The sequence below is a fragment of the Astatotilapia calliptera genome, unplaced genomic scaffold (genome assembly GCF_900246225.1).
Source record: "Astatotilapia calliptera unplaced genomic scaffold, fAstCal1.2 U_scaffold_67, whole genome shotgun sequence".
NCBI lineage: Eukaryota > Metazoa > Chordata > Actinopteri > Cichliformes > Cichlidae > Astatotilapia > Astatotilapia calliptera.
Window position 1 is genome coordinate 57,412 of NW_020535808.1, and position 25,683 is coordinate 83,094.

The 25,683-nt window shown below is 40.9% G+C and overlaps 1 protein-coding gene across 2 annotated transcripts; it reads right to left on the bottom strand.

The window, feature by feature from the left end:
- Positions 1-5,222: 5,222 nt before the first annotated feature.
- Positions 5,223-10,548, bottom strand: LOC113018354 (leukocyte elastase inhibitor-like). Of its 2 annotated transcripts, none has more exons than XM_026161414.1 (7): positions 10,384-10,548; positions 9,903-10,091; positions 6,629-6,766; positions 6,428-6,545; positions 6,184-6,326; positions 5,910-6,077; positions 5,223-5,758 (listed from the first exon to the last, which is right to left on the bottom strand). In XM_026161414.1, the coding sequence occupies exons 1-7, from the start codon at positions 10,516-10,518 to the stop codon at positions 5,351-5,353; spliced, it is 1,299 nt and encodes a 432-aa protein (XP_026017199.1). In that variant the 5' UTR covers positions 10,519-10,548; the 3' UTR covers positions 5,223-5,350. The 2 variants fall into 2 exon arrangements, with proteins under 2 accessions (XP_026017199.1, XP_026017200.1); XM_026161415.1 differs by lacking the exon at positions 10,384-10,548 and adding an exon at positions 10,274-10,356.
- Positions 10,549-25,683: the final 15,135 nt, after the last annotated feature.

A 25,683-nucleotide genomic window follows, 5' to 3' on the forward strand; every position in this document is an offset into this window, starting at 1 on the left:
GATTTTAACCACTACGGTGCAAAGTTTTTAGATACTGCGTTGATAAAGTACAAGAGATACAATCAGTGCTTTGTCAGTGTTTACTCAGCAGTCAAGGACATCAATATTTACATAGTATTTTTACTGACATATAGTGCACATATGTTTTGGGCCAAAACATTTTTGAATATTAAAATACGAACATTTTTAACATACAATTGACAAATTAGCCAATGTAAAACTTTATTAAAAAAAGAAGATAATCTTCTCACAAACTGGTGTTTGATTTTGAAACAGGAAAAAAGTGGGGAAACAAATGAAAAGACTAACATTTGAATAAAACCTGAAAGCAAGTAAATACTTTCTATGCTGCCTTATGGTAAACTTTAGTAATATTGATCAAGAACAACACTGGCTGATGATAAAATACAGTCAGCTGGCATGGTGACACTGCCAGTATTAACCTGCAGGGCTGGACTGGGACAAAAAAATTGGGCATTTTTACTACAGACCGACCCACCAGGTATTAAAGCCATAAAGACTTTGACTGAAAACAAACCCTGTTGTGACAGTGATGTACAGTCTTGTTGGTATATGTATGATTTCTATACATTTTACGTCAGATAAAAACTTTGGTTGTAAGATTTAGATAATTATTTAATAAAAACTAGGTATTTTAAATGAGAATAAGAAAGAAAAGTATTTCTTTGTGCCCACCTTTCCCTGTTAATGCCCTACATGCCCCCTGGCAAAACTTTCCTAGACCCGCCCCTGCACAGTTACCAGCTGTCAGCTACATAAAAAAAGGATCCTGGTGTTATTTGTCTCTCAGAAACAGTTCATAACTTCCCTTCAACTCATTCATGTCACCTAAAAGGTAAACCTGTTTCTCCATCACCTGTTCAGCTCTGATGGTTCAGTAAGGACATCTCCTGGTTTCACCTTCATGTTTCCCTCTCACCACATATCCAAACCGACATCATGACCAGCAGCTTTACAGCTGTGGCTCCAGCAAACAACAGCTGATACTAGAAATTAATATTAAATACATTCTAACAACAGCTGATCAAGCTTAAACGTGCTGCTGTTGTTTAGCGCGACATCCGCTGGTTTCCTCTTTCTGGTGCAAAGTGGGCAATAAATAAACAAGAGAGAAAAGCCGATCAGCTGATCATTGATCAGTTTCATGATTGAAGTAGCAACAGGAGAGGCAGGGGAGAGAATGAGAGAAGAAGAGGCAGCTGTGCAGCATAAAGACAGAATAAATCCAGCTTTGTGTCTTTTTTCCATTCTAGCTAAAGTTCGGGACAAACTGCGTCTCTTCTCAGCTCAATACGAAACGTGTAATATTTTCTCTGATTGAGGGACCATTCCATTTTTTTAAGGAGCCGTTGGCAACTCTACTAACTAACCTTATGAATAAAATAAAGTTCACTATCAGTAACATCATAGCACCCACCCAGCTGGCTAAAACGCAGTATGAGTTATTGCAACTGACAGTAAAAAGTCAGCAACATGAAAATAAACTCCACCTAAACTTAGTTTATATCTGACCCAGATAGACTGCAGGTCATAACTTCTTACCTGAAGTTCAGTTCACCTGACACTCGGACTGGTGGCTGCTTCGGGGCTCTCCTCCTGCCTCCCCTTCCCTCATCCACCTGCTGACCTCTGTGGAAGCCCCGTCATAGCCACCACCAAACAACGGAGTTATTTCTACACATCGACCTGCATCTGGCCAATCCACCACCTCTCATTGTTCATGCCATTACAAAAAAAAATAAAAATAAGTCACTGGGGATATGCCCGGTATGCCCGATGGCCAGTCCAGCTATGTTAACCTGCAACCAAATCTGCAGCTCCATACAGCAATGTTACGACTTAGATTATATCTTATAACTCATAACTCTAATGTTAGCTGCCCTCTGTAGCATACTGTCTGAAATATTCGACGGCTGCAATAATTCTTTAAGTGTTATTTTTTCCTTGGTATTCTAATTTCACCTTAGTTTACTAAACTCAACAAACTTGATATTACTTACCGGGACATTTATTCTGTCCTCATTTTCTTTCACCGAAAAATTGTTTCCTGCAGTGCCGTCTTTCGTGCTTGGCTCTCCTACCTTTGCTAACGTGATGCACATAGCGCAGAAGCCGATGCTGCATTCACTTACACTCGGATATCTGAGCGTCACCGTGAAAACATAATCGGACATTTGATATTTGATTGAATTTTATTATTTTGCCTTTGGGGGTGGCACCTGGGGTGGCCAGTCTGGTTGGGGGGGTGGCCTGTGCCCCCCCAGGCCACCCCGCTGGACACGCCATTGGATGTAGGATCTAGTAAAGATGCAGGAGGAGAACTGTACCGGTGAGTTAACAGCATATCACTGCATCACACACCAGGAAACGCTGTGGTACAGTCCTAAAAATGATGGAGCATGTAATGATCACCGTAACGCAAACCGTAAATTTTATCTGGGCTAAAAGTTTAAATCACCTTCAATTTCAGTCTTTTATGTGGGAAATAGATTCAGAGTTTGCCGACATTCCTTATCATACTGAGGTCTGTTGGCTGAGTTGGGGAAAAGCTCTCAATAGAGTTTTTGAGCTCAGCAAGGAAATCTGTCAGTTCATGGACATGGCATGTATGATGCGGTGAAGGCATTTCAAGTGAAACTGTCACAAATGCACCAGTGCAAGCTGCCTCACTTTCCCTGTTGCCAAGTAATGTTGAACCAAGTCAGCGGACTTTGCTCCGTCTACATGCGGCTCCAACCTTGTGTATGCTTTCATTTATTTTTTCTGTGGTTTTTGGCAGCATGTTCATATTTCTAATTTGCATAATTGTGACAGGATATATTTTTATGGAGAGCAAAATATTTAAAGTTAAAGTTTATTTTTTTAAGTTTATTTATTCTGGAATAATATTCCTGTCTGTTTTTATTCATATTTATGTTAAAAAACAACAACATTGTTTTAGTGTGTTTAAAAAATGTTTATCTTGTTTGGCCTGCAACATAAAGTGTGCCTTGAGTTTTGGCCCCCTATGCAATTGAGTTTGACACCCCTGTTTTAAACCTGGGTGTCTGTCTGCTGAATCCAAGTTAGAAGCTGGAGAGGAGGAGCCTGGAAGCAGGAGGCTCTGCCCCCGATTCTACTTTTAAATATCCTAGGAACCAGTGGCGGTCCTAGCCTGTTTGGTGCCCTGGGCGAACACTCCCTCTGCCCCCCCCCCCCCCCCCCCCCCCCACACACACACACACACACAGACAAAACATATTAAGGATTGTACATTAACATAAAGCTGTTGTACACACACACACACATATGAAGAGAGAGAGAGTATGCCTAGTATGCAAACGGCTACCAAACAGCCATCATAATTCGTCATACAATGAGAACAGGACAAATCAACAATTGACAATTGACTAATTAATATTAAAATCTGTAACATAATGTATTGTTTGGAGTTTAGTCTGTTACTATTTTTACCATTTCTTCTTGCAGCAAATGTAACACACATAATTTCCTTAGGGATTAATAAAGTATTCTGATTGTTTCAGGATGACCTGCCATTATCCAATGACACATCTGCTTACCTGTATCTTTTGCTCGTTTCTCTTCCTCTTCTTTTCTCTTTTTTCTAAACTGAGCACCTGATGGCTTTGAACTTTTCTTGTCCATCTTCCATTGGTTTTAATTTTGTACTCCAGTATGAACACCCATCCCTCAATCCATGGATCACCACAACATGTCCTAACACACCTAAACCTTAGTTCACAGATTCACTTTGTCTAGGGTGCATTTCTGAAATTTCACACAACCCAGGATTCAAATCATGGGCTTGGATTTACAACATTATAAATGAAATACGCTCTATTTGGAAGCAGCAGGGCCCCCTCCCCTTTTGACGGGTTGTGTGAGACTTTAAATCATCAAACTGTAAATTTTAAATTGTTATTGATCCCTTTACCCCGAGTCCTAAAGTGTATATTTATTTTCTTACTCTTATTATATATATTGTTTGTTTACTTGCACTGCTGTAACTGGAGCCTCGTCGTCTCGTCTCTCTATATATTGCTCTGTATGTAGCGGAGATGACAATAAAGTTTACTTTGACCGAGGGCTCTCGCGCTCACTTTCTAAGTCTGTATCATAATGTCTGCTGTTTTCGTGTTTGTTGGTTTGTTTTTATTTTGTTTTATTTTGCGAGTTGGTTTTTAGATGCTGCTCCAGCCGGTCAGAGAATCCCCCGCCGCCCCGCCCTCTCCTCTCTGCGCCGCAAGCAGCAGGCGCACCTCGCAGACGAAGGGCTCCCTTACTCCCAGGAAATGGGCGATAGAAAACCGATCGGTGGCTATGCCATTCCCAGTATGCGCTGGCTGACGTCGGGGCAGCATGAGTACGAGCATTCTTTTTTTTTTTTTTGCCGATGCCCGTGATGCCGCCCCCACCACGATGCCGCCCCGAGCAACCGCCCGTGTCGCCCGTATCAAAAACCGCTACTGTAGGAACCACAAGTAAGCCTGCAGTCTGGAAGTGAAGTGCTCTACTGTGAGGTCTTGAGATAAGATTGCCACTACCAGCCTCAGAAACCAATAAACCTTATATGTCACTGCAACATTATCCCATTAGTCTTTAGCCCTGGAGATACTTTGCTATAAGATTCAGAATACAAAGCGCAATGACTGCTTTATATGTGATGGAAGGTTTGAAACCAAGATCCAAAAGGCCAGAGGGAGTTGGCTTGTTGGCAGCTTGTTATTAAGAGTAGCAAAAACAAATGGGCTTTTAGGGACAAAAATGGGTGACTAGAAAGTCATAAGGTTTATGATTTTCAGCAGAAATGCTGTGAGCAACAAAAATATGAAAAAGGTTTTCTGGTCTAAGGGACAACACAGACAATTCTGTTCACTTTACAAGTAGTTTTAATCCCATACTGATCTTTAGTGTATTATATAGTATTCTTGTAGTAAAAAAAGTAAAACAAGAGCCAGACTTGTGACTTGTTTGAGAAGCAGAGTGCATCAGTGTTTTTATAAATAAAGAACTGTGTGCAACTGAGAAGCTGTGTCGATGCAATCTGTGCCACAATACCATTCTGTTCAAAATAAACTAATAAAAGACTGGACCGATTAAAAGCCTTAATTTCTACATTCATTTCTACAGCCACTGTTTCCAATATTAACCCCCCCCCCCCCCCCCCCACAAAACCCAACGTAATTAAGAATGACTTAATGTAAAATAATCAAACTTTATTCACGAATAAAGCAAAATACAATTTCTTAATTAAGTCAACATCACAAAATAAAGGCTTCATTTATACTGTTTTAAGATGTTTTATTTTAATTTGAACCATCCTTTTCCTCTACTGAGGAGATGAGAATCTGCCAAAGAACAGGATGGACTTGGTCTTATTGTGTCTGATAAAGAAGAGGAAGGGGTGATCTGCTCTGAAGTGTTCCTCCCTCAACATGCAGAATGCTACCATTCCAGCTGTGGCTGCAGCGGCCTCTGTGCCCTCCTCGTTCACCTCCACAAAGGCCTTGTGGGCCACCGTAGACAGGAAGAGCCCCCCTTCACCGTTCATGCCAGACAGGTCAGCGCTTCCTGCACAGAACACGTTCTTCATACCCAGTTTAGCCAGAGGATCATTCAGCTCGTAGTCTTCCTCCAGCTTGAACTTTGGCAGGTGAACGACAACTTCTGAATCAACATCCATGTTTTTCCTGTCGGTCCATTCATTCAGCCTCTCCTGTGTTAGCTCCTTCTCCAGCTGGAACACAGTTAATACATTTTATGGCATCTTTGTTGTTTAATTTTAACATTGTAAACATCACCTGAGAGCTACTCTATAGTCATAAAACTTTGATAATAAAGCAAAACGCTGACTTTTCTTTATAGGTATTTATTACTAAGTTCTTTACCTTCAGCAGAGGGTCTGAGCCGTCTGAGGACTCTGCAGGCAGAAGAACAAACATGCTGAGCTCCTCATTCACGTAGGGCAACTCCAGGATCTGCAGACCATGGTCATGAATGTAGTTGTAGGGAAGCTTCTTCATCTGGTACATCATCTGGACTGGTACGGTCTCATTCTGACAAACAGCAAACACAAGAAATCCATCTTACTTGAGTTAAATTGCTTTCTCTGTTTAAACTGTATGTCCCCATACTTAAAACAGGATTACATTTAATTTTTACCTGTTTGACTTTAAAGGGCATCTCTTTGGTGTTTGCCTCATCAAATGGGTTCCTCCAGTTGCCCTTGAAGTAGATAGCATTGACCAGAGCCAGTCTGGTATTTGAGCGTACTGTTCCTGGCTTCAGAAGGTCTTTTATCTTATCTGAAAGGAAATACAGAAACACAACAATATTTCATTATAATCCACAGAGGATGCTAAAATGATTCCCTGCTGTTCAGGCTGTGGAAGATGCACATTCTCACTTTCTGTCTGCTGCTCGACCCAGCTGTTGATCTCTGCTCTGCACGCCTCTGGAGCTCCGATGAAGTCCACAGTCTTCAGGTCTGCCTGGTAGTACTTCTGTGTGGCTTCAAGGAAGTCCTGCAGAGAGCAGACATCTGTTTATTAATCCAGTCTTTGTAATGAAGAACTTTATGAAGAGAATCATTGATGTGGACACTCACTGGGAGGAAGTGGGCAGTGTTTTCTCCATAAAGACGGTTGGCTAGTTTCAGGATGTAGGATGCAGACGGTGAGTTGATGTCAGCGTTCAGTTTCTGGAAGTCTGCATGGACGCCTTCACCTGAGCTGAATGAGAGGGCCTGTGTGGCATTGAAGACAAAGACTGAAAGGATGTGACACTGAGCCTGAGCGACCCTAATGTAACAATTTATGGTCCAAAGGTAGAAACTGGACAACTTTATTCTTTCAGCATCAGGTTTAATAATAAGCCTTATTGTGAAACTGTTATTTGCTGTTAATATATTTAATATTTATTTTTCATGTCTATAGGAGGCTATTATGATGTGTTATGCTAGACTTTATTATTCATGTGCTTGACCACTGTCCCAGTTTCCAAAAATTCTTATTGCAGCTAAATTTTTGTGGTTTAGCTCCAGGGGAGGGGTGGAGCAGTGGGTTCAGGATGTGGTGTCAGGAGAGGCTGACTCACACACCTGACCATCATCAAATCATGTCTCTCCTTTTAAGGATGTTGCTGGGACCGGAGTAGGAAGCCATGTGGAGTGCTGAAAGGAGAAGGCATCTGAAAAGCTGCGTGAACGAAGTAGGTAAAAAAAAAACCCATGTCAAAAAAACACCTATAAACGTTCAACACCTTTGCCGGGGCAGGCCCGGGAAATGGCCTAGCTTGCAGCTATGCAGCGGGAGAATGCTTCAGTGTTTCACCGCCAGTTGGAACAGCTGTAGGACCAGTCGAGCATCTGAATATAGTCGAGCATCAGGTCGCTCGGGCTGGCTATTTGCCGACACATCTGCCGCTCCCAGCTGTGTCCCACTACCATACGGGAAAGGGAGATGGCCCCCATGCCTTCCTGGAGGTCTTTTGGGCCACAGCGGAAGCGTCCCATTGGCTGGAGGAGTTCTTCACCACCATGGCCCACTGCCACGGAGCTGCGAGAGGCATTAACCTGCTTGCCTCTGCTTTTTCTCCACAGGTCCTGGTGGCTACACACCCTCTCCTTGATCTGAGAGGGGTATACAGCGTACCAGTAAGGTGTCAAGGGGGTATACACCAGGCCTTGGTGGACATGGGCTGCACGCAGACCCTGGTTCACCAAACACTGATTCGAACCAGGGAATTGTTGGAGGCAGAGTGGGTGGAGCTTAGCTGTGTGCATGGGGACATACATGAACATCCCATAGTGCAGCTGCAAATTAAATACAAGGGCAAAACACATAGAGTAAAGGCTGGAGTTAACCCACAGCTGACACATCCCTTAATTCTGGGGACAGATTGGCCGGGGTATAATAACCTGCAGCGTCTGTGCTGCGCTAAGTGGTGATGCGGGGGTCGTGTGGCGCTGCCGGCTTGAGTTATTCACTCCTGGAAGAGTTTCTGCCGGAGCAGTCTTGGAAGGACACCCTGCGCTCAGCCTTCAACCAAGTGATAAAAATTAACGTTCACATGGTGCACCTTGAAAAAACATTTTATTTAACCAAAATAAAAACAGAAACAAGACTTTTGAAAGAAGAATGAGAAAACTGGGATACAGAAAGATGAGGGAACCCTAAAATCGGTCACATTAGCTCAGCGTGGGGGAAAGAATCTCAACTCGCAATAATTTCTATTGTGAGTTTTAGATTTTCTTAATGTACGAGCTGTGATCAGCTGATCTGGGCTCCTGTTGCTCTGAGGTTTACTGCTCGTTGTGGATTTACACAACCAAATTCAACAACATGTCAGCAGAAGTTGTGCTGGCTGACTTCCATCCTCTACACTGGCAGTACACTGTTTATGTTGTCTTTATACTAGACAGTAAAAAACTGGAATGAAGGAGGAATTCAGTTAATGCTGTACTGCAATCTAACCTGTTTATCCTGCACTAAACTGCAGAGCATTGTAATGTAGTCTTTAAATAACACAGGTCGTCTACCTCAGTTTGATTAGCAGCACAATATCATCAAAACAAAACAGCTAGCTCTCTTTCTGTTCTCCCTCTGTGAAATTCAGCAGCTGGACCTTTAGGTAACAACACACTGTGAGACAAACTCCACACAAACAGTTTGTGTGTTTGCTGATATTTATTGAGCTGATAGAAACCTTGCCTTTAAGACTACCTGCCACTCAAAAAACATCACTCCCTTTATGCTTGCTCCTTTCCAGTATTGCTAGCTAGATGGTGAAGTACCACAACCACAACTTATGCAGATCTGCTCTCATTCCACAGTTATGGCCAAATAAATAAATAAAAACATAGATAAACAAAAAACACTGACCCATTTTACCCTCTCAGGCTCAAATTAAGTTTTTGTTGCTAATGCACAAAAGAATACCTGCAGTGGTATTTCTGAGTAAAAAAAACCCTCATAAAATACGTATGTGGGGTAATCAGATTGTTAGCTTTTAACTGTTGCAAATCTGCAACGCCTGCCTTGAGAGGGTTAACCACTGAGTAAGGCACTTTTGAAGCTTCTATCTATTTTAATGCGACATCAGAATCAGAATACTTTATTAATCCCAAAGGAAATTATGGGTTACAGCAGGCAGCACGCTAATGGCCCTTGGTGATTGACGTACACAAATATGTACATCAATCTTTCAAGATTTGTATCCATGTACTCCATTCTATTCGGGGAGTACTTCAATGCAGAAAGAGTCTCTAAAAATAACCCATGATTTGTTTGTGCTGTTGTTACACACATTAGTCTTATCTGGAAGTTAATCATCTTCTTTGCAGTTTTTTTTTTAATTGAGGTTTCTAATCCAAATTGTGAAACTGATACTAATATCATTCATTCATTAGCCTGCTGCCTGTCACACTGGAGATTAAACTGTATTAGATGAAACTCTCCCAGTATAAAAGTCATTATTCTATGTAAAGGACAAGCGAGGATTTATAACTATGGATTAAAGCTGTCAAAACCAAACTGTTTTTTTAAACTGAAATTAATGTTCACCTGCTAGTTTTTCTTTTACAGTGTTCTGTTTTTTAAGCAAACAATAGATATCTTGTTGAGAGGCGTTTATTGAGGTCAAAGTCCAGATGCTGTTTCAGTGCCTCTCCCAGGACACACCTTTCAGTTTATGGTTAGGCGGGTATTTGGGCCAATACTGATAGACTAAGTGCAAAAGTCACAAGCTATATATATATATATATATATATATATTTTTTTTTTTTTTTTTTTTTAAACTCTCATAATGTATCACTACTTTATTTAGGACTACTAAAAGTTGTGCAAAAATGCAGTGCAGGGAACAAGTGACAGTGAGCTGACCTGAGCCATCTGAGCTGCAGTGTCTCCTTTAGCTCCCAGGTAGACCATGGCCAGGGCTGAGCTGATGCTCAGAGGAGAGATAAAGATGTTCCCGGCAGAGTTTGCCTGGCTCAGAGTGCGGAACAGCTCCAAGGCAAAGACTGTGTTTGAGCTGCTGACGGCGGACATGGCTGACGACGTACGGTTTTCCTGTAAAGTGCAACAAAACTAAAAATAAATAATGCACTATACGCATTTTGTCATGTAACACAATCCGCAATGCATATGAACCTTTACATTTTAAACACCCTAAACCGTCACTACAGAAACATAGAGCAAATTCAAAAAGCAGCTGAATGTAAAACGCGGGATAAAAGTATAAGGCAAGTTACCGGGATTTAAACCGTCACACGTCAACTTTAGCAGGCGTAAATATGCATCTCAAATACAGCTCGTCGCTCGATGTGCGTTGTTACGAAAGCAGAAGTTGTTTTTACATTACCGGATGTTCCTGCGGCTGAAGTACGGTTTGCTCGCACAAAAACAGGGAAAGTGAAAGCAAAACGTAAAGGAAGGCAAAATGTCCCCAAAATATCCTAGAAACGGTGAGGGGATCCGCAGGCTGACCGCTGCTCATTTATACAGAGCGCACAGCGTGGTGTGACAGGACAGGCTTCAGTGTGGGTGGGTGGAACGCGTGAATGGGCGATAAGTCACTGACGGTGACAAAACACGGTATTATACTGAGGAAGAAACAAAAATGCAGTTGGACAGAGCTGTGGACGTGTTTGTACAACCTGTAGAACACCACACTGTGCTGTCGGCACCACACAAAACTCCCATCCAGTTTTTTCACGTGTGTTTATTTAATATATGGGTTTTTTTTTATACTGTTCAAAGATTACGTGGTGAGCTTACCAAGACAAAACCCCACCGATCTACCTGAGTGGCAACTAGCGTAACACTTGCTGACAAAGCAGAGTTCACTTTTTTTAATGTAAATCTGTGTAATGTCTTCAAACTATAGTCTAAACCAGAATCAGGCAAACAAACACTCCAATCAGGCCCATTGGACGAAGTTTCTGTTTTTCTTTCTATTATAGAAATTACTGCGTGATTATTGCAACTATAGGTAAAAGAAGAAAAAACTCACAGGGCAGTCTGGACAATGAGCTACCAGAACTTTTTCTGCAGTTTTACACATTTATTTCTTACAATTTAAAACCAACGAATCATGCAGATTTCTTTCATTTAGTGCTGCAGCATTTCTCTGTCAAGTACAAAACAACATACAGATTTAATTGCACCTTTTTCTTATATTAGGATATCGCCAGGATTAAATGTGGAAATAAACTTCTGTACAGTAACAGAAAGGACACTTTTACTGGTCTGGCCCACTAAGATCAAAGTGGGCTGTATATGGCCAACGATGTAAAAAGAGTCTGACACCCCTGGTTTAGTCTTATATACACTGCGAGGTAGATTTTCAGCTTGGTGGAGAATACAATGTTATTTCACAATATTTTAGTATCAGAATTATCCTTGAAAATCTCCATCTGCATCATAGAAACACTGGGAATCAGACAGGACGCAATAACCAGTCTTTTGTCCCGATTGGGGAAAAACATTCATGCTTAATGAAGCTTAATTTCAACTAGCTAATATGGGAAGAATGTGAGTAGGACCCATGGCTCTTACCACTATCCAGGATATTTCACAATATCTTTTCCTTATCTTTTTTCACTTGTACGCTTACATCATTCAGGCTAAGCAATCACGAGCTGGTGGTCATAAAGTCAGGCTTACCCATTCCAGTTATGAGCACATTCATGTGAGAGGGAAGGTGTTACTAATCACAAATATGGACTAGGTGAACTGGCAGCACAAGAGAGTATTTTATAAAATAAGGGCAAACTATAATGCTACAGCCAAAACAAGTCATTTACTAATCTGGAGGTTGATGCTCCAATCTGTGGCTGTTCCAGTCTGTGTACCAAAGTATCCTTGGGAAAGATATTGAACCTTGAGTTACTCTTGATGTGTTAATCAGTGTGTAAATGTGTGGGAATGTAAGATAGAAAGCACATTAAAATGAAATACAAGTATAAATTTGTAGCTTAAACCAGTAAGTGTGGGTACTTGTAAATTATATTCAATGACAACAAGTAAAAGGTTAAGTTTCCCTGTTTTACTGTTATATTACTATCAAGACATGTAGAATGATGAAATAGCTTTAAATTGCTTGTGGCCAGAAGAAGAAGGAGAAATCTAAATATATTTCTTAATTATGCTCATTTCATTGAGAATGAAAAAGAGTTTAAACAACCTCCACGAACTTTAAACCTTTATCCTGTTCACACCCTGATGTCAGAGGGGCTTTCTGGGAATGGTGACAATATTTCCCAGAGAAGTGATGAATCAGTAGTACTTTTGTGGGATTGCCATTATCTTTATCGTAGGTATAAAAAATAAATAAAGACATGTTAAAGAAAACGTTCATGGTACAGCTAGCTGCGGATTAAGTAGACCTTTAAATGAGTATTTTAATTGGTATCTATCCAGAATGGGTGTGGTTGGTCTGCTGGAAAGTGAATCATGTTTTAACGTGTCTTAACTTTGAGTTTGCACAATTTGGTAGTGTGGTCAATTCTGTATTGTACTGTGAATACACAGGAACAATAACTCCTATGGATGGAAGAATCTTCAGCTTTCAGGCCCCTCTTCTATGGAACCAGCTCCCAGTTTGAATTCAGAAGACAGACACCTCTCTCTTTAAGATTTGCCTTAAAACTTGCCATTTTGACAAAGCTCATTCACCTCTTTTCACTCCCTATCATTAGGCATTTTGAATCGCTGGCTCTCCTACACATTGTGTCCAATGTCCTATCTTCCTCCCCTCGCTCCCAACTGGTCAGACCAGATGGCTGCACCCTCTGAGCCTGGTCCTGCCGCAGGTTTCTTCCTGGTAAATGGGAGTTTTTCCCTCCCACTGTTGCAAGTACTTGATCAAAGGGGCTTGTGTGATTGTTGGGGATTTCTCTGTATTATTGTAGGGTCGTTACCTTGCAATATAAAGTGCTTTGAGGCAACTACCAATGTAATTGACCTTTAGTAACCTTTGCTGATGATGTGGTTATTTTACTTTCTCTGGTGTGCAGATTCAGTAGTGGACGGTACATTCAGTACATTAACTGCATTTACTATATTTAAATAACGTCCTGTAATCACTAATTACAGTCCAAATATGTGGTATACAGCATATAAGTAAAGATTCATTAAGTACATAGTACTACTTACTCAGATGTGAAAACTACCACTCTTTTTTAGTGTAAATATTTATTTAAGTTTGGTTTTCAGGATTCCAGATAGAGGGGGTTTGAAGTTGCAAAGCGTTAAATGTGAAGTTTACCTCACAAAAAACGTGCCTTTCTGAAAGCTGTCTGTGTGTACTGTATTGACTCCAGTGAAACTAAATGAAGCTCTTACTTTTGTCTTTATGTCACAGTACAACTTTTTGTATCACCTGCAATGGCTAATTATTATTATTTTTAATAAACAGTATGCGTAGGCAGGTAGGATGGAGCAGAGGTCACACAGGTGTGGCTGTGTGATTCACTGTGTAGAGTGACTTACACAAAGGCTCACTGTATGCTAAAGCTTTGTTAGCCACAGACACATGATAAACCAGAGGTGTGGACTCGAGTCACATGACTTGGACTCGAGTCAGACTCGAGTCATTAATTTTATGACTTTAGACTTGACTTGAAAAAATGTTGTAAGACTTGTGACTTGACTTGGACTTTTACACCAATGACCTGGGACTTGAATTGGACTTGAACCGGTTTACTTGAAAAGACTTGATATTTCACCCCAAATATAAAATGTAACATGCATATTATATAGAGATTGAAAATGTGATGTCATTCTGGGGTAGAACCACAAAGGATTCTGGGAACTCGTGGCAAGAGGTACTAGCGCACGCAGGCTTTTAATTGAAATCAGTTATACAGCGATAAAAAGAAACACAAAAAATGGCAAGAAGCTGTTGTATTATTAACTGCAATAGCCGGTCACATGACAGCCACGGGAAGCCGACAGGTAGAGAAATCGGTTGTTATCGGATTACGTCGTTGAAGAGAAATTGTTCGAGCCATGTTTCCGAAGTAACAAAGAGGCGACGGATGGCCTGGATCGCAGCCATTCAAAGACCAAATATAACGTCCCAGAACACTCCAGCTCACAGGTTAGTCTGCTCCAAGCATTTCCACAAAGGTCAGTCTGCTGTAGTAGTTAATGCGTCATTTTCATAACATAATTGGTGATATAGGTTACAAGCAAGTCTGGCGCTGAACAGAAATTGTCGCGCTATGCTCCTTTATTTATTGTGCATAAATAGTGAATTGTCCTGACACAATATTGTGTTTCGCTTCTGTTATTATGGTGCATTGACAAAAACATACTTTTATTCACAGGATAAAACAGTTGTTTTGTATCACTAATTGCCCAGTACGATTACAGCATACAGTATTATTGTCACTGCTACATTTCTGTAACGCGTACCAGAAATTATTTCCACTACTAATTAATTACCGTTGAGCTCAAAGGTTATATTAATAAACGGTTAATGAATGTGTATTTATGACGACAATTTGTGAGACTGGTAAACTTATGATATGTACGATGGTCTTTCGTTCTACACGGTGCATTTCAAGGTCCTGCACCCATCCGTCGGTAAACTGTACCTGGGCTTGTTGCAGTGACCGGAAGTTACTAAACTTCACGAGTGTATGCACTCACTCCAAGAACCGTATGATTATAAATATGCATATAAATATGCTACGATGAGATAGCTGACTTCATCTAACTAGCAAATGTTGTCCAGGCTACGTTGGTGATGCAGTTTTTTTTAATGTGTATGATATTTTTGTCATGCGATTTTAAAGCCGGTCCTACAACCGCATCCAAGAATAACATGCAGCTTATCTCAGAACTGTCGGTGAAAATTATTCTTGGAGCTAGGTTTAATTGAGCTGCATTTTAAAGAGGTGCAATTTCACAATTTGTGTATATTTTCTAAGTTCACTATTTTGTCATGTGTTGAGAAAAACACAGATTTTAAAATTACATGGTCTAATATTTACATTTAGCATAACTGCAACATTCTTTTTTCGTTTTTTTTTTAAATACTCGAAAGGACTTGAAATTCAAAATTTCAGACTTGTGACTTTACTTGGACTTTTACACCAGTGACTTGAGACTCGACTCTGACTTGCCTGACATTACTTGAGACTTGACTTGAGACTTGAGGATAAAGACTTGAGACTTACTTGAGACTTGCAAAACAATGACTTGGTCCCACCTCTGTCAGGACCGTCCGGCCTTCAGTTAGCCATTCCGGGTGTCTCTCATTAACTAGCAGCTGGTTCATTTGTGCTGCCAGACGCTCGTGGAGTGCAGTCAGCTTCTTCAGCCAGTAGGCGTGAACCATGTCGGGCCCTGGTGCTGTCCGACTCTTCATACTGGAGACCCTTTCTTGGATATCTGCCACTGTGATGGTTACTGGACCCTGTTCAGGGAGGTCGCTGTGGTCTGCCCTCAGATCCTCTAGCCACTGAGCATTGCCGTTATGGGTTGCATCCTTCTCCCATATGCTCTTCCAGTATTGCTCCGTCTCCAGCCTTGGTGGTGCTGTTCTCTTATTGTTCCCTTGCCACTGAGAGTACACCTTTGCTGGTTCTGTGGAGAACAGCTGGTTTATTCTCCTGCCTTCTATCTCTCTGGTGTACCTCCTCAAGCGGCTGGCCAAGGCTGTGAGTCTTTGCTTGGCAGTTTCCAAGGCCTCAGATATGGACAGCTTGCTGTATTTCTTAGGCACCTTATTTGTCGCACCTTTCTGCAACTCCGTTAGTTGGCTAACCTCCCTCCGTGCTACTTTGATCTTGCCCTCTAGCCTCCTTCTGCATGGAGGGTACTGCCCCTTGTCGCTGTTCAACTTGTAGCCAAGCATCTCACTGATCACTGCTGCCGTATTGTAGATCAGCTTGTTAGTGTCGGTAATCGTGGTTGTAGGTATTGCCCGTAGTGCTGCATTAACATCATCTAGCAGACCTTCTGAGGGTACTTCACGTAATCTTGGTAACCGGCTACGGGGGATCCAGGTTTCAAGCTTGGCCATGATCCTATTTTTCAGGTCAGTTCCTCTCGGACTCAACGATCCTTCTCCTATCGCACTTGGGGCTATGTACCCAATCTCGGGTGGGGGTGATGATATCGCCCCCCTGACCTGGCGTCCTGACTCCTCCTTGCCGTAGCATTTGTGTTGTACCTCGTCAATCTCTAGCTGTGAGAGCAGTCCTTTCTTTCGAATGTTGGAACACTGAGCTACTAGTTGTTTCGCCGTCATTGTGGATGTTGGGTATCGAAGAATCCATAGGTCCCTCATCCTATTCATGTAGCCCCTTCCGCCGGGGTTACTTGCGTAGTAGCATTCCAACAACGCCCTGTTTTCGTCTCTTGCCCACCGATGCCTTCTTGTTCCAGTAGCCCACTTTTCGTCAGGGTGCCCTGGTTCCTCAACACCTGACGCGGACCTTGTTGATCCGGGCGACGTCCGAGCCGGCATGCCTTCATATTTATCTGTCTCGCTCATGTCTGCGGTAGGCTTGCTTAGCATATATATATATATATATATATATATATATATATATATATATATATATATATATATATATATATATGCTTTAAAACCAAGTTAACGCTGAAAGTACAAACATCGCTAATGTCACACAACTTTGCCGACATGTGGCCAACAGTAATGTTTTAATGTTCGTCATTATTAAACATTCGCACATAAATAAGTGACGTCATATTCAGTACTTACTTTTGACACTTCACTCTTCGGCCGCTCCCTTTTGCCGTGTTTTGTGGAAAAATTATCCATACCCACCGCCGCGCTATGAATTGTGGGATATATGGGACCACGAAGCGTGCACCGGACCACGCTTGATATTTGGGGAAATCGACGGCGCATTTGGAGTATGCATTTGAAGTACACTTCGAATTGGGACAGCCGTCGTCGCGTGGCGGTGACGTAATCGCACTTAAAATGCGTACTTCAAGCGTGCAGACCCTGAATTGGGACGCAGACCCTGAATTGGGACACAGCCAAAATGTGTTAAAGTTCTCCAGAAGCCTGTTAATGAACTAATCATTTGATTCAGGTGTGTTGACCCTGGGTGAGATCTAAAACCTGCACAACACCAGCCCTCGAGGCCTGGAGTTTGACACCCCTGGTTTTAGGCATCTCAAGGCCCAGTAAGCAGCAGAAGTATCCTGCAGGTGGCAGTGGATCTGCAGAGGACAGCAGATTACCTGGATACCCAACTGGGTCACCTGCTTGAGGGTGTCTGATGTATCTGATGTCCAAATGTGAAAAAAAAATTGTTTCTTTAATAATCACTTAAACAAAATGATTTATTTAATCTCTTTAATATATGAATGTTTTATCTGATGTTTACATTTTATGTTCAAAGGATTCAAGGATTCAAAGTGTGTATTGTCATGTGTACAAAGAAAAGCATTTCTCTGTACAATGAAATTTTTTCCACACACAGATGCTGGTTAATATATACAAATAGAACTAGAACAGATAAATACAAATAGTATGAATAAATAAATGGAGACAACAAAATTGAAGTAGACAGATGTGTGTGCAAAAGAGCTGTGAGCTTAATATGCTGGTTTGATAAGTAAGATGACCTGATGTGCAAAAAATTATTATTACTGTTAAAATAGGTCAGCTGTTCAAGAGTCTGATAGCAGTGGGGAAGAAGGAGTTGATGAGTCGAGATGTTCTGGATTTCTCCTTCTAAACCTTCGTCGTGAGGGGAGAAGTGTGAACAGTCTGTGTTGGGGGTGTGTGTGGGCTTTGAAGATGGAGGCAGCCTCTAGACTCTGCGATGGTAGATGCTCTGCAGAGAGGGTAGCGGGGTCCTGGTGCTCTCCAGAGTGCAGCTGTAGAACCTGCTGAGGATCTTGGCCGACATACCAAATTTCTTCAGCCTCCTCAGGAAATACAGCCTGGCCAGTGTCCAGGTGAGGACCTTGGTGATGTAGACGCCTAAAGTTGCTTTTTGTCAGGTCACGTCTGTTTCTATTTTTTCTCTTTTTATTGTTTTTTGTTTTCACAATGAGAGGTGGAATAAAAATAACTAGCCTTAGTCAGTTAATTAAAAAAAAAGATCTGATGCAGAAATCCTGAAACTTAAGTCTGAATAAACATGTATTCACCACAAGAGGAAGCCAGAGTCACATACTACTGCTTTTGAGGGGGGCTCTTTTGTTTTGTGTTTTTTCTCCATGTTCATTACTGCAGAAACCTGATTAGAGTCTGTGTGTATGATGTAAAGACTGATAAAAACAAACATTTATTCAAAGAGGTAGACTATCCAGAGATTGTTTCAGAAAACACAAAAACTCTACCTCTCCTAACATCCATCTCTGAAGTGTTGTTTTCCTGCACTGGCATTTCTGTTAACAGCAGAATAATCTTTGTGTCCTGTCAGCATGCTCCAGTATCAAAAGGCAGTGCACTATAAAAAAATATTCAACAAAAAAATTCCTTGTAATTTTCTACAATGACATTTTCTGTTTTTCATGTAAGTTCATGGACTTTTCTGTACATGGTAAAATGGAAAATTCTGTAGATTTACAGTATGTCCTTCTTTACTATTTACAGACATTTCCTTTAACTATAAAATGGAAAATTCTATTTACATTACAGGCACTTTCTTTCACTGCAACTCAATAAATATCCTTGTATTCTCTTCAACTCAAAAACTTGACTAAAATATAATGACAGCATGTCATTGACAGCATGTCATTATATTTCATCTAACACATGAACAAAATATATGGGCAGAAATCTGTGCCATCGGAAACTGAATTTGAATAAGTTCAATTCGAATTTGAATTGCTCGGATTGAATCTGAATTGTAACTTGAATAAATGCTTTTACAAACTGAATATGAATTACCCCAATTTGAAATTAAATTTATTGGTTTGAAAATGATCATCACTAAATTGAATTGAATTTTATATTTTGAAAATGAATTCATTTGCTTTGAAACGGTATTTTATCATTTAAAATTTAGCTCTCGAATAATTTCAGATTCACTTCTCACCATTCAGTTTAAGTTCTACAATTCAGTTTTTTTGGGACTTAAATCCGGTTCCGGTTCAAGAGTAGTCGAGCGCAGATTAATAGAACTACATTTTACTAGCGGACCGAAAGTGTTACTGACGGGAATCTACAGCGTCTTGAGCTGAATTAAGACTTCAGAAGTCATTCGTCATGTCGAATGACCAGCGGATGAACTCTCAGGTTGGTAATAAATGTATTACATAAGAACAAGCGTCATGTTAACAAATGATAGCCGTACAGTAACTTTTATCCTTATTGCAGCTGTTAGCTGAAAATGCTAATTTAGCGTAGTTTGCTCTGGATTTAGCTTTGACATGAATTAGACTAACTATTCACTTTAGCTAAAGTTAAGTTAGCTAAAGAGTTGGGATGCTGTATAAGACATAAATAAAGCTAAAATACAAAGGTTTGGATACCGTTTTGCATGTTTCCCTACTGTAGGGGTCTCTACAAGCATACAGAGGGGGTACTCTCAGAGGGTACAAGATGACAACTCTGGAATTCTACTAGAAACAGTCGATCATATTTGTTTGTCAAAGCTGAATCTAGGGCAAACTATGCTAAATTAGCGTTTTTAGCTAACAGCTACAATAAGGATAAAAGTTACTGTACGGCTATCATTTGTTAACATGACACTTCTTCTTATACATGTAATACATTTATTACCAACCTGAGAGTTTATCCGCTGGTCATTCGACATGACGAATGACTTCTGAAGTCTTAATTCAGCTCAAGATGCTGTAGATTACCTTCAGTAACACTTTCGGTCCGCTAGTAAAACATAGTTCTATTAATCTGCGCTCGACTACTCTTGAACCGGAACCGGATGTAAGTCCCAAAAACTGAATTGTAGGACTGAAACTGAATGGTGAGAAGTGAATCTGAAATTATTCGAGAGCTAACTTTTAAACGATAAAATACAGTTTCAAAGCAAATGAATTCATTTTCAAAATATAAAATTCAATTCAATTTAGTGATGATCATTTTCAAACCAATAAATTTAATTTCAAATTGGGGTAATTCATATTCAGTTTGTAAAAGCATTTATTCAAGTTACAATTCAGATTCAATCCGAGCAATTCAAATTCGAATTGAACTTATTCAAATTCAGTTTCTGATTGCACAGATTTCTGCCCGTAAAAATAACTCACAATCTTTAAAATTTGAGCATTTTTATTTTCCTTCAAATCAGTTTGGTCCTCTTGTGAATTTGTTTGTATACATCCAAGTGGCTCCAAAGTGTTTTCTTTAAACAGAACACCTGACAAACGCAAACATGACATTTAACAACCTGCAGAGTACCTTTAAGCTAGAATCACTGCCCCCTCTGCAGGTGGGGGAGGGATATACAGTGGGGCAAAAAAGTATTTAGTCAGCCACCGATTGTGCAAGTTCCCCCACCTAAAATGATGACAGAGGTCAGTAATTTGCACCAGAGGTACACTTCAACTGTGAGAGACAGAATGTGAAAAAAAAATCCATGAATCCACATGGTAGGATTTGTAAAGAATTTATTCGTAAATCAGGGTGGAAAATAAGTATTTGGTCAATAACAAAAATACAACTCAATACTTTGTAACATAACCTTTGTTGGCAATAACAGAGGTCAAACGTTTACTATAGGTCTTTACCAGGTTTGCACACACAGTAGCTGGTATTTTGGCCCATTCCTCCATGCAGATCTTCTCGAGAGCAGTGATGTTTTGGGGCTGTCGCCGAGCAACACGGACTTTCAACTCCCGCCACAGATTTTCTATGGGGTTGAGGTCTGGAGACTGGCTAGGCCACTCCAGGACTTTCAAATGCTTCTTACGGAGCCACTCCTTTGTTGCCCGGGCGGTGTGTTTTGGATCATTGTCATGTTGGAAGACCCAGCCTCGTTTCATCTTCAAAGTTCTCACTGATGGAAGGAGGTTTTGGCTCAAACTTTCACGATACATGGCCCCATTCATTCTGTCCTTAACACGGATCAGTCGTCCTGTCCCCTTGGCAGAAAAACAGCCCCATAGCATGATGTTTCCACCCCCATGCTTCACAGTAAGTATGGTGTTCTTGGGATGCAACTCAGTATTCTTCTTCCTCCAAACACGACGAGTTGAGTTTATACCAAGAAGTTCTACTTTGGTTTCATCTGACCACATGACATTCTCCCAATCCTCTGCTGTATCATCCATGTGCTCTCTGGCAAACTTCAGACGGGCCTGGACATGCACTGGCTTCAGCAGCGGAACACGTCTGGCACTGCGGGATTTGATTCCCTGCCGTTGTAGTGTGTTACTGATGGTGACCTTTGTTACTTTGGTCCCAGCTCTCTGCAGGTCATTCACCAGGTCCCCCCGTGTGGTTCTGGGATCTTTGCTCACTGTTCTCATGATCATTTTGACCCCACGGGATGAGATCTTGCGTGGAGCCCCAGATCGAGGGAGATTATCAGTGGTCTTGTATGTCTTCCATTTTCTGATGATTGCTCCCACAGTTGATTTTTTCACACCAAGCTGCTTGCCTATTGTAGATTCACTCTTCCCAGTCTGGTGCAGGTCTACAATACTTTTCCTGGTGTCCTTCGAAAGCTCTTTGGTCTTGGCCATGGCGGAGTTTGGAGTCTGACTGTTTGAGGCTGTGGACAGGTGTCTTTTATACAGATGATGAGTTCAAACAGGTGCCATTCATACAGGTAACGAGTGGGGGACAGAAAAGCTTCTTACAGAAGACGTTACAGGTCTGTGAGAGCCAGAGATTTTCCTTGTTTGAGGTGACCAAATACTTATTTTCCACCCTAATTTACGAATAAATTCTTTACAAATCCTACCATGTGGATTCATGGATTTTTTTTTTTTTCACATTCTGTCTCTCACAGTTGAAGTGTACCTCTGGTGCAAATTACTGACCTCTGTCAACATTTTAAGTGGGGGAACTTGCACAATCGGTGGCTGGTTAAATACTTTTTTGCCCCACTGTAGCAGAAGTGGAGGATGAACTCAACTTGGGTGTCTATTGTCTTATGTAGTTTGGGAGTCCATTGAATGCTGGTGTGGGTGTACTTTTCCTCTGCGGTGGGGTCGTGTGGGCTGCCCCAGGCTCTGTGGGGCTTCGAGGTGCTGCTGCACCTGTGGCCCCAGGTCCGTATGATCCCTGTCCCCCTGCCATTGGTGGATTCCAGGGAACGGGGGTACCTACAAGGGTCAGCGGGAGAGCTGGCTCATTCTTTAAATGAACTGCTCAGCATTACATAAATAACATTTTGAACAAATGTTAGAAAGACAGAGTTACAGGGAAAATGTCTGCAAATGTTAACTGAACATTTTTTGTTACAACGTAGACATAATGATAAAGGTACTGGGGTGAAACGAAACTTTTAATAATAATAAGATACACAGTTTATTTGTGTATTGATAACAAACTATATTATCCAGCTATAAATGAATAATCTTAATTTTGTGCCTTTGTCATACAGTCTTAAAATCCCTGCAAGGCTCAAAGTGGCTGAGATATAACTCTACACATTTACTCCCTCTGGGTGGATCTATAAACATAGACACTGATTTCTATTTCGGTCTCCTCCTTTATCTGCAGCCGACTCTGCTCAAACACTGTAAAACTGCTGCAGTCTGTACTGCAACATCTATGTGAATGTCTTCCTAGTGTTACAGAAACGTTTTTACCTGATTGGAAGTTCTGACAGGTTAGCCACATCAAAGTGACAGGGTTGGTTCCTCAGGTTTGCTACATAACCCCAGTTTTCTGAGTCCACTGAGTCAATTCCAAATTAAAATGCCTAAATTTGATACTGGTAGCTTGTTCTTTTCATGATATTCTTCTAGCATGAAAAAAGAGAGAGTGGGTGGCTTTAAGATACTGAACCCCAAGTTGCTCTCCGATCCTTTCGTCGGGTGTGAATTTTAGATAGATAAAGTGCTTGTGTGAATGAGGCTCTATGTAATAGACAGTTCATTTAGCATATGGATATGTACACAGGATTAAAAAGCTGATTTTCATTGGAGACAGTCGTGTAGTTCCTTTGGTATTTTGAACTGTATGTTCTGTGCCTTTCCCTGACCCAGTATTTGATGGTGTTACACTTCTCTCTTCAATATGTTGCACTTGTCAGCAACAGGGGGGCCATGTTGGAAGAGTGCCTGACCTTTCATAAATCTCATCATTGTTATTTTGACTTATTTACGAGAGTGAGATGAAAGCAGACCAGCTTTACACCACCAGCAGGAGGCAAAGGCAGGGGAAGGAGTGTGTGTATGTGAGGGGTGTTTAACTTACTACCTTTGTCCTTCAGCCTGCACATTTAGGGCACACTAATATCCCAGAAGCACAGTTAAACAGTTCTTAACTCTCAGACAGTATGGCTTAAATGATCAGGTTCTCCTGAGGCACATATTACAACACAAATTGAGGCTAGTGTCACCTAAGCCAGCCTACTAGACCACAGCAGGAAAAACCCCATTGTAGAATATAAAAAGACATAATGATGATGTTCCACAGCAATGTCTGATGTCAGCCAAGGACTTTCAGCTACAACTACAACTACATGAAGTTATGGAACTATTGTATATACATGTATATAAATATAACCATATAACAAGTTAAATGCTGAACTATTCTCTTTGGAGTTTGGAGTTCTTAGTCAGCTACAGGTTTGACTCTGGCCATGCTTTGTGAGGTGAAATCAAAGAAGTAGAAATGGAACATGCTGATCATGAAATGCGTTATCATGTTAATGTGTGCTTTTCTTTTACCCTAACCCTAGTCATAACCATGTGTATTTCCTCCATCCTCCAGAATCCCTGTTAAGCTAAGGGAAACGCCCACTGCCACCGGGTCCATCCTCAAAGCACAGAACATTAGCATTCATTTAACATTGGTTTGAATATTCATCATTCTCTTGGTTCTAATTTAGTTGGCATATAGAACTGAAGATTACATGTGACTTTTACATTTGTCAACTGCTACGTTTTGTTGTCTGTCTTTCGACACACAGAAATGTCCTTTGATTCTTGTGAATGTTTGATGTGATTTTTAGTGTTTAGTTAGTAAAAGGTCAACAGACTCACAGCTATGCTGATTTAAAAAAAAAAAGAGTGTTCCTAAGCTATTAACAAGGTTAATAGCTAGATGTCCTGTTAATAGCTAAAGCTATTCACTGCTCTTAGTTAGAAAAACACTGCATTTCACGTAAAATTAAATAAGTTACTTCAATACATTCTGTATGGTTCATGAGTGTTGTAAAATACACAACACTCGAGTTTTACAGTTTATACAAACTGGCATGACTTTACCCCCCAAGTTGGCATATTTATGATATGTTTGATGTTTGATTCTTTTTAACATAAAGACACTTAGCTTCTAAAAATCCAAACACAAGTGCCAAAAGGAGCTAAAATGCCCGGTGGAGATGCAGAGCTGGGTGCTAATTCTCTGCTACTTGATCACCCACCACTCCACTGGTCCATTAATGACTCAGGGTACAAGTTCATGCATGGCAGGTTAGTGGGTTTAAGTTGTCAGTGAAGTTTGTGCGAGTGTGTGTATATCAGCCTGAGCACATGCTGAACAGACCCTGGCAAATGAGAGATCACCGATACCCCAGATAGCTGCATGTTTACAATACTGACCTTATAACCCTAGCATTAATGTTCCCTAGATGCAATTAAATAAGGTGTTACATATTTGATACAGATTCTGCAGCTGCCATGTATGAAACTACCAACAGAGCATGAACACTGTGTCCCATCTCTTTCTGTGTTACCCTGATTTTCCAAGCTATTTAGCTTCACTGAAAATGTTTTTTCCCCATAGAATTTGTACCTGTTTGTTTTATATACTCTTATTTTTTTCCTTTTTATGTTGCCAGTCCAAAATACTGACAGCTTGTTCCATTAGGAATTGATGTCAACAGCTGTAATATTTGTGGAACATGCATTGAGGGTCTTAACATAACATTAAAAAATCCCTGCGCAGACAGCCTCATGTCTATGCCTATTTATTTTCCATTTAAAAATGGCAACTAGGCAGCAGGATCAAAAAACATGCTGCAAATTTGTAGATATGAGATCATGCCATGTACTCCACTGACCAACCCCATCCTCCTCAAATGCATTTCGGAGCAAAGCCAACCCATGTGCCCTTAATTCTGTCATTCAGGGGATGCAACCTCTGCAGCCGACCACTGTGGTCAGCTGCTATGCCAGGCTCATTGTGTGCCCACACAACTGTGACCTTCTCAGGGATCACTAAGGAATCCACACTTCTGATTGAGATTCCACGTAAGATTAAGCAAGGCCCCTGGAAATCTATGTCAAGTGTTCTGTGTGTCAACCATCAGCCTTTAAAGTATGCGTTGTGTATTTTGCAGCTCACGTGCAGTCAGTGGCTGAAAGATTTGCACTTTCTGTGATGTCAGTGCCCTTGTCGAAAACATGTGTCTCAAAAACTTTACTATGCTATGTGTAATTGTAAAAATTGTTCTGTTCTTTTTAGGGCTTTTAATAAACTCCTGTCATTGCTAGTACTGGGTAGGACCTCCTTGTGTTTTGATTTTTCGTGGCATAGATTTAAAAAGCTGGAAACATTCATCAGAGATTTTGGTCC

Excerpts from the sequence above, each read along its gene's own strand:
- LOC113018354 (XM_026161414.1), bottom strand. The coding sequence starts at position 10,518 with ATGAGCAGCGGTCAGCCTGCGGATCCCCTCACCGTTTCTAGGATATTT. Across the intron at positions 6,767-9,902 it reads CTGCAGCTCAGATGGCTCAG|GCCCTCTCATTCAGCTCAGG; the intron begins GTCAGCTCACTG and ends AATGCCACACAG. Across the intron at positions 6,327-6,427 it reads GGTCGAGCAGCAGACAGAAA|ATAAGATAAAAGACCTTCTG; the intron begins GTGAGAATGTGC and ends ATTTCCTTTCAG.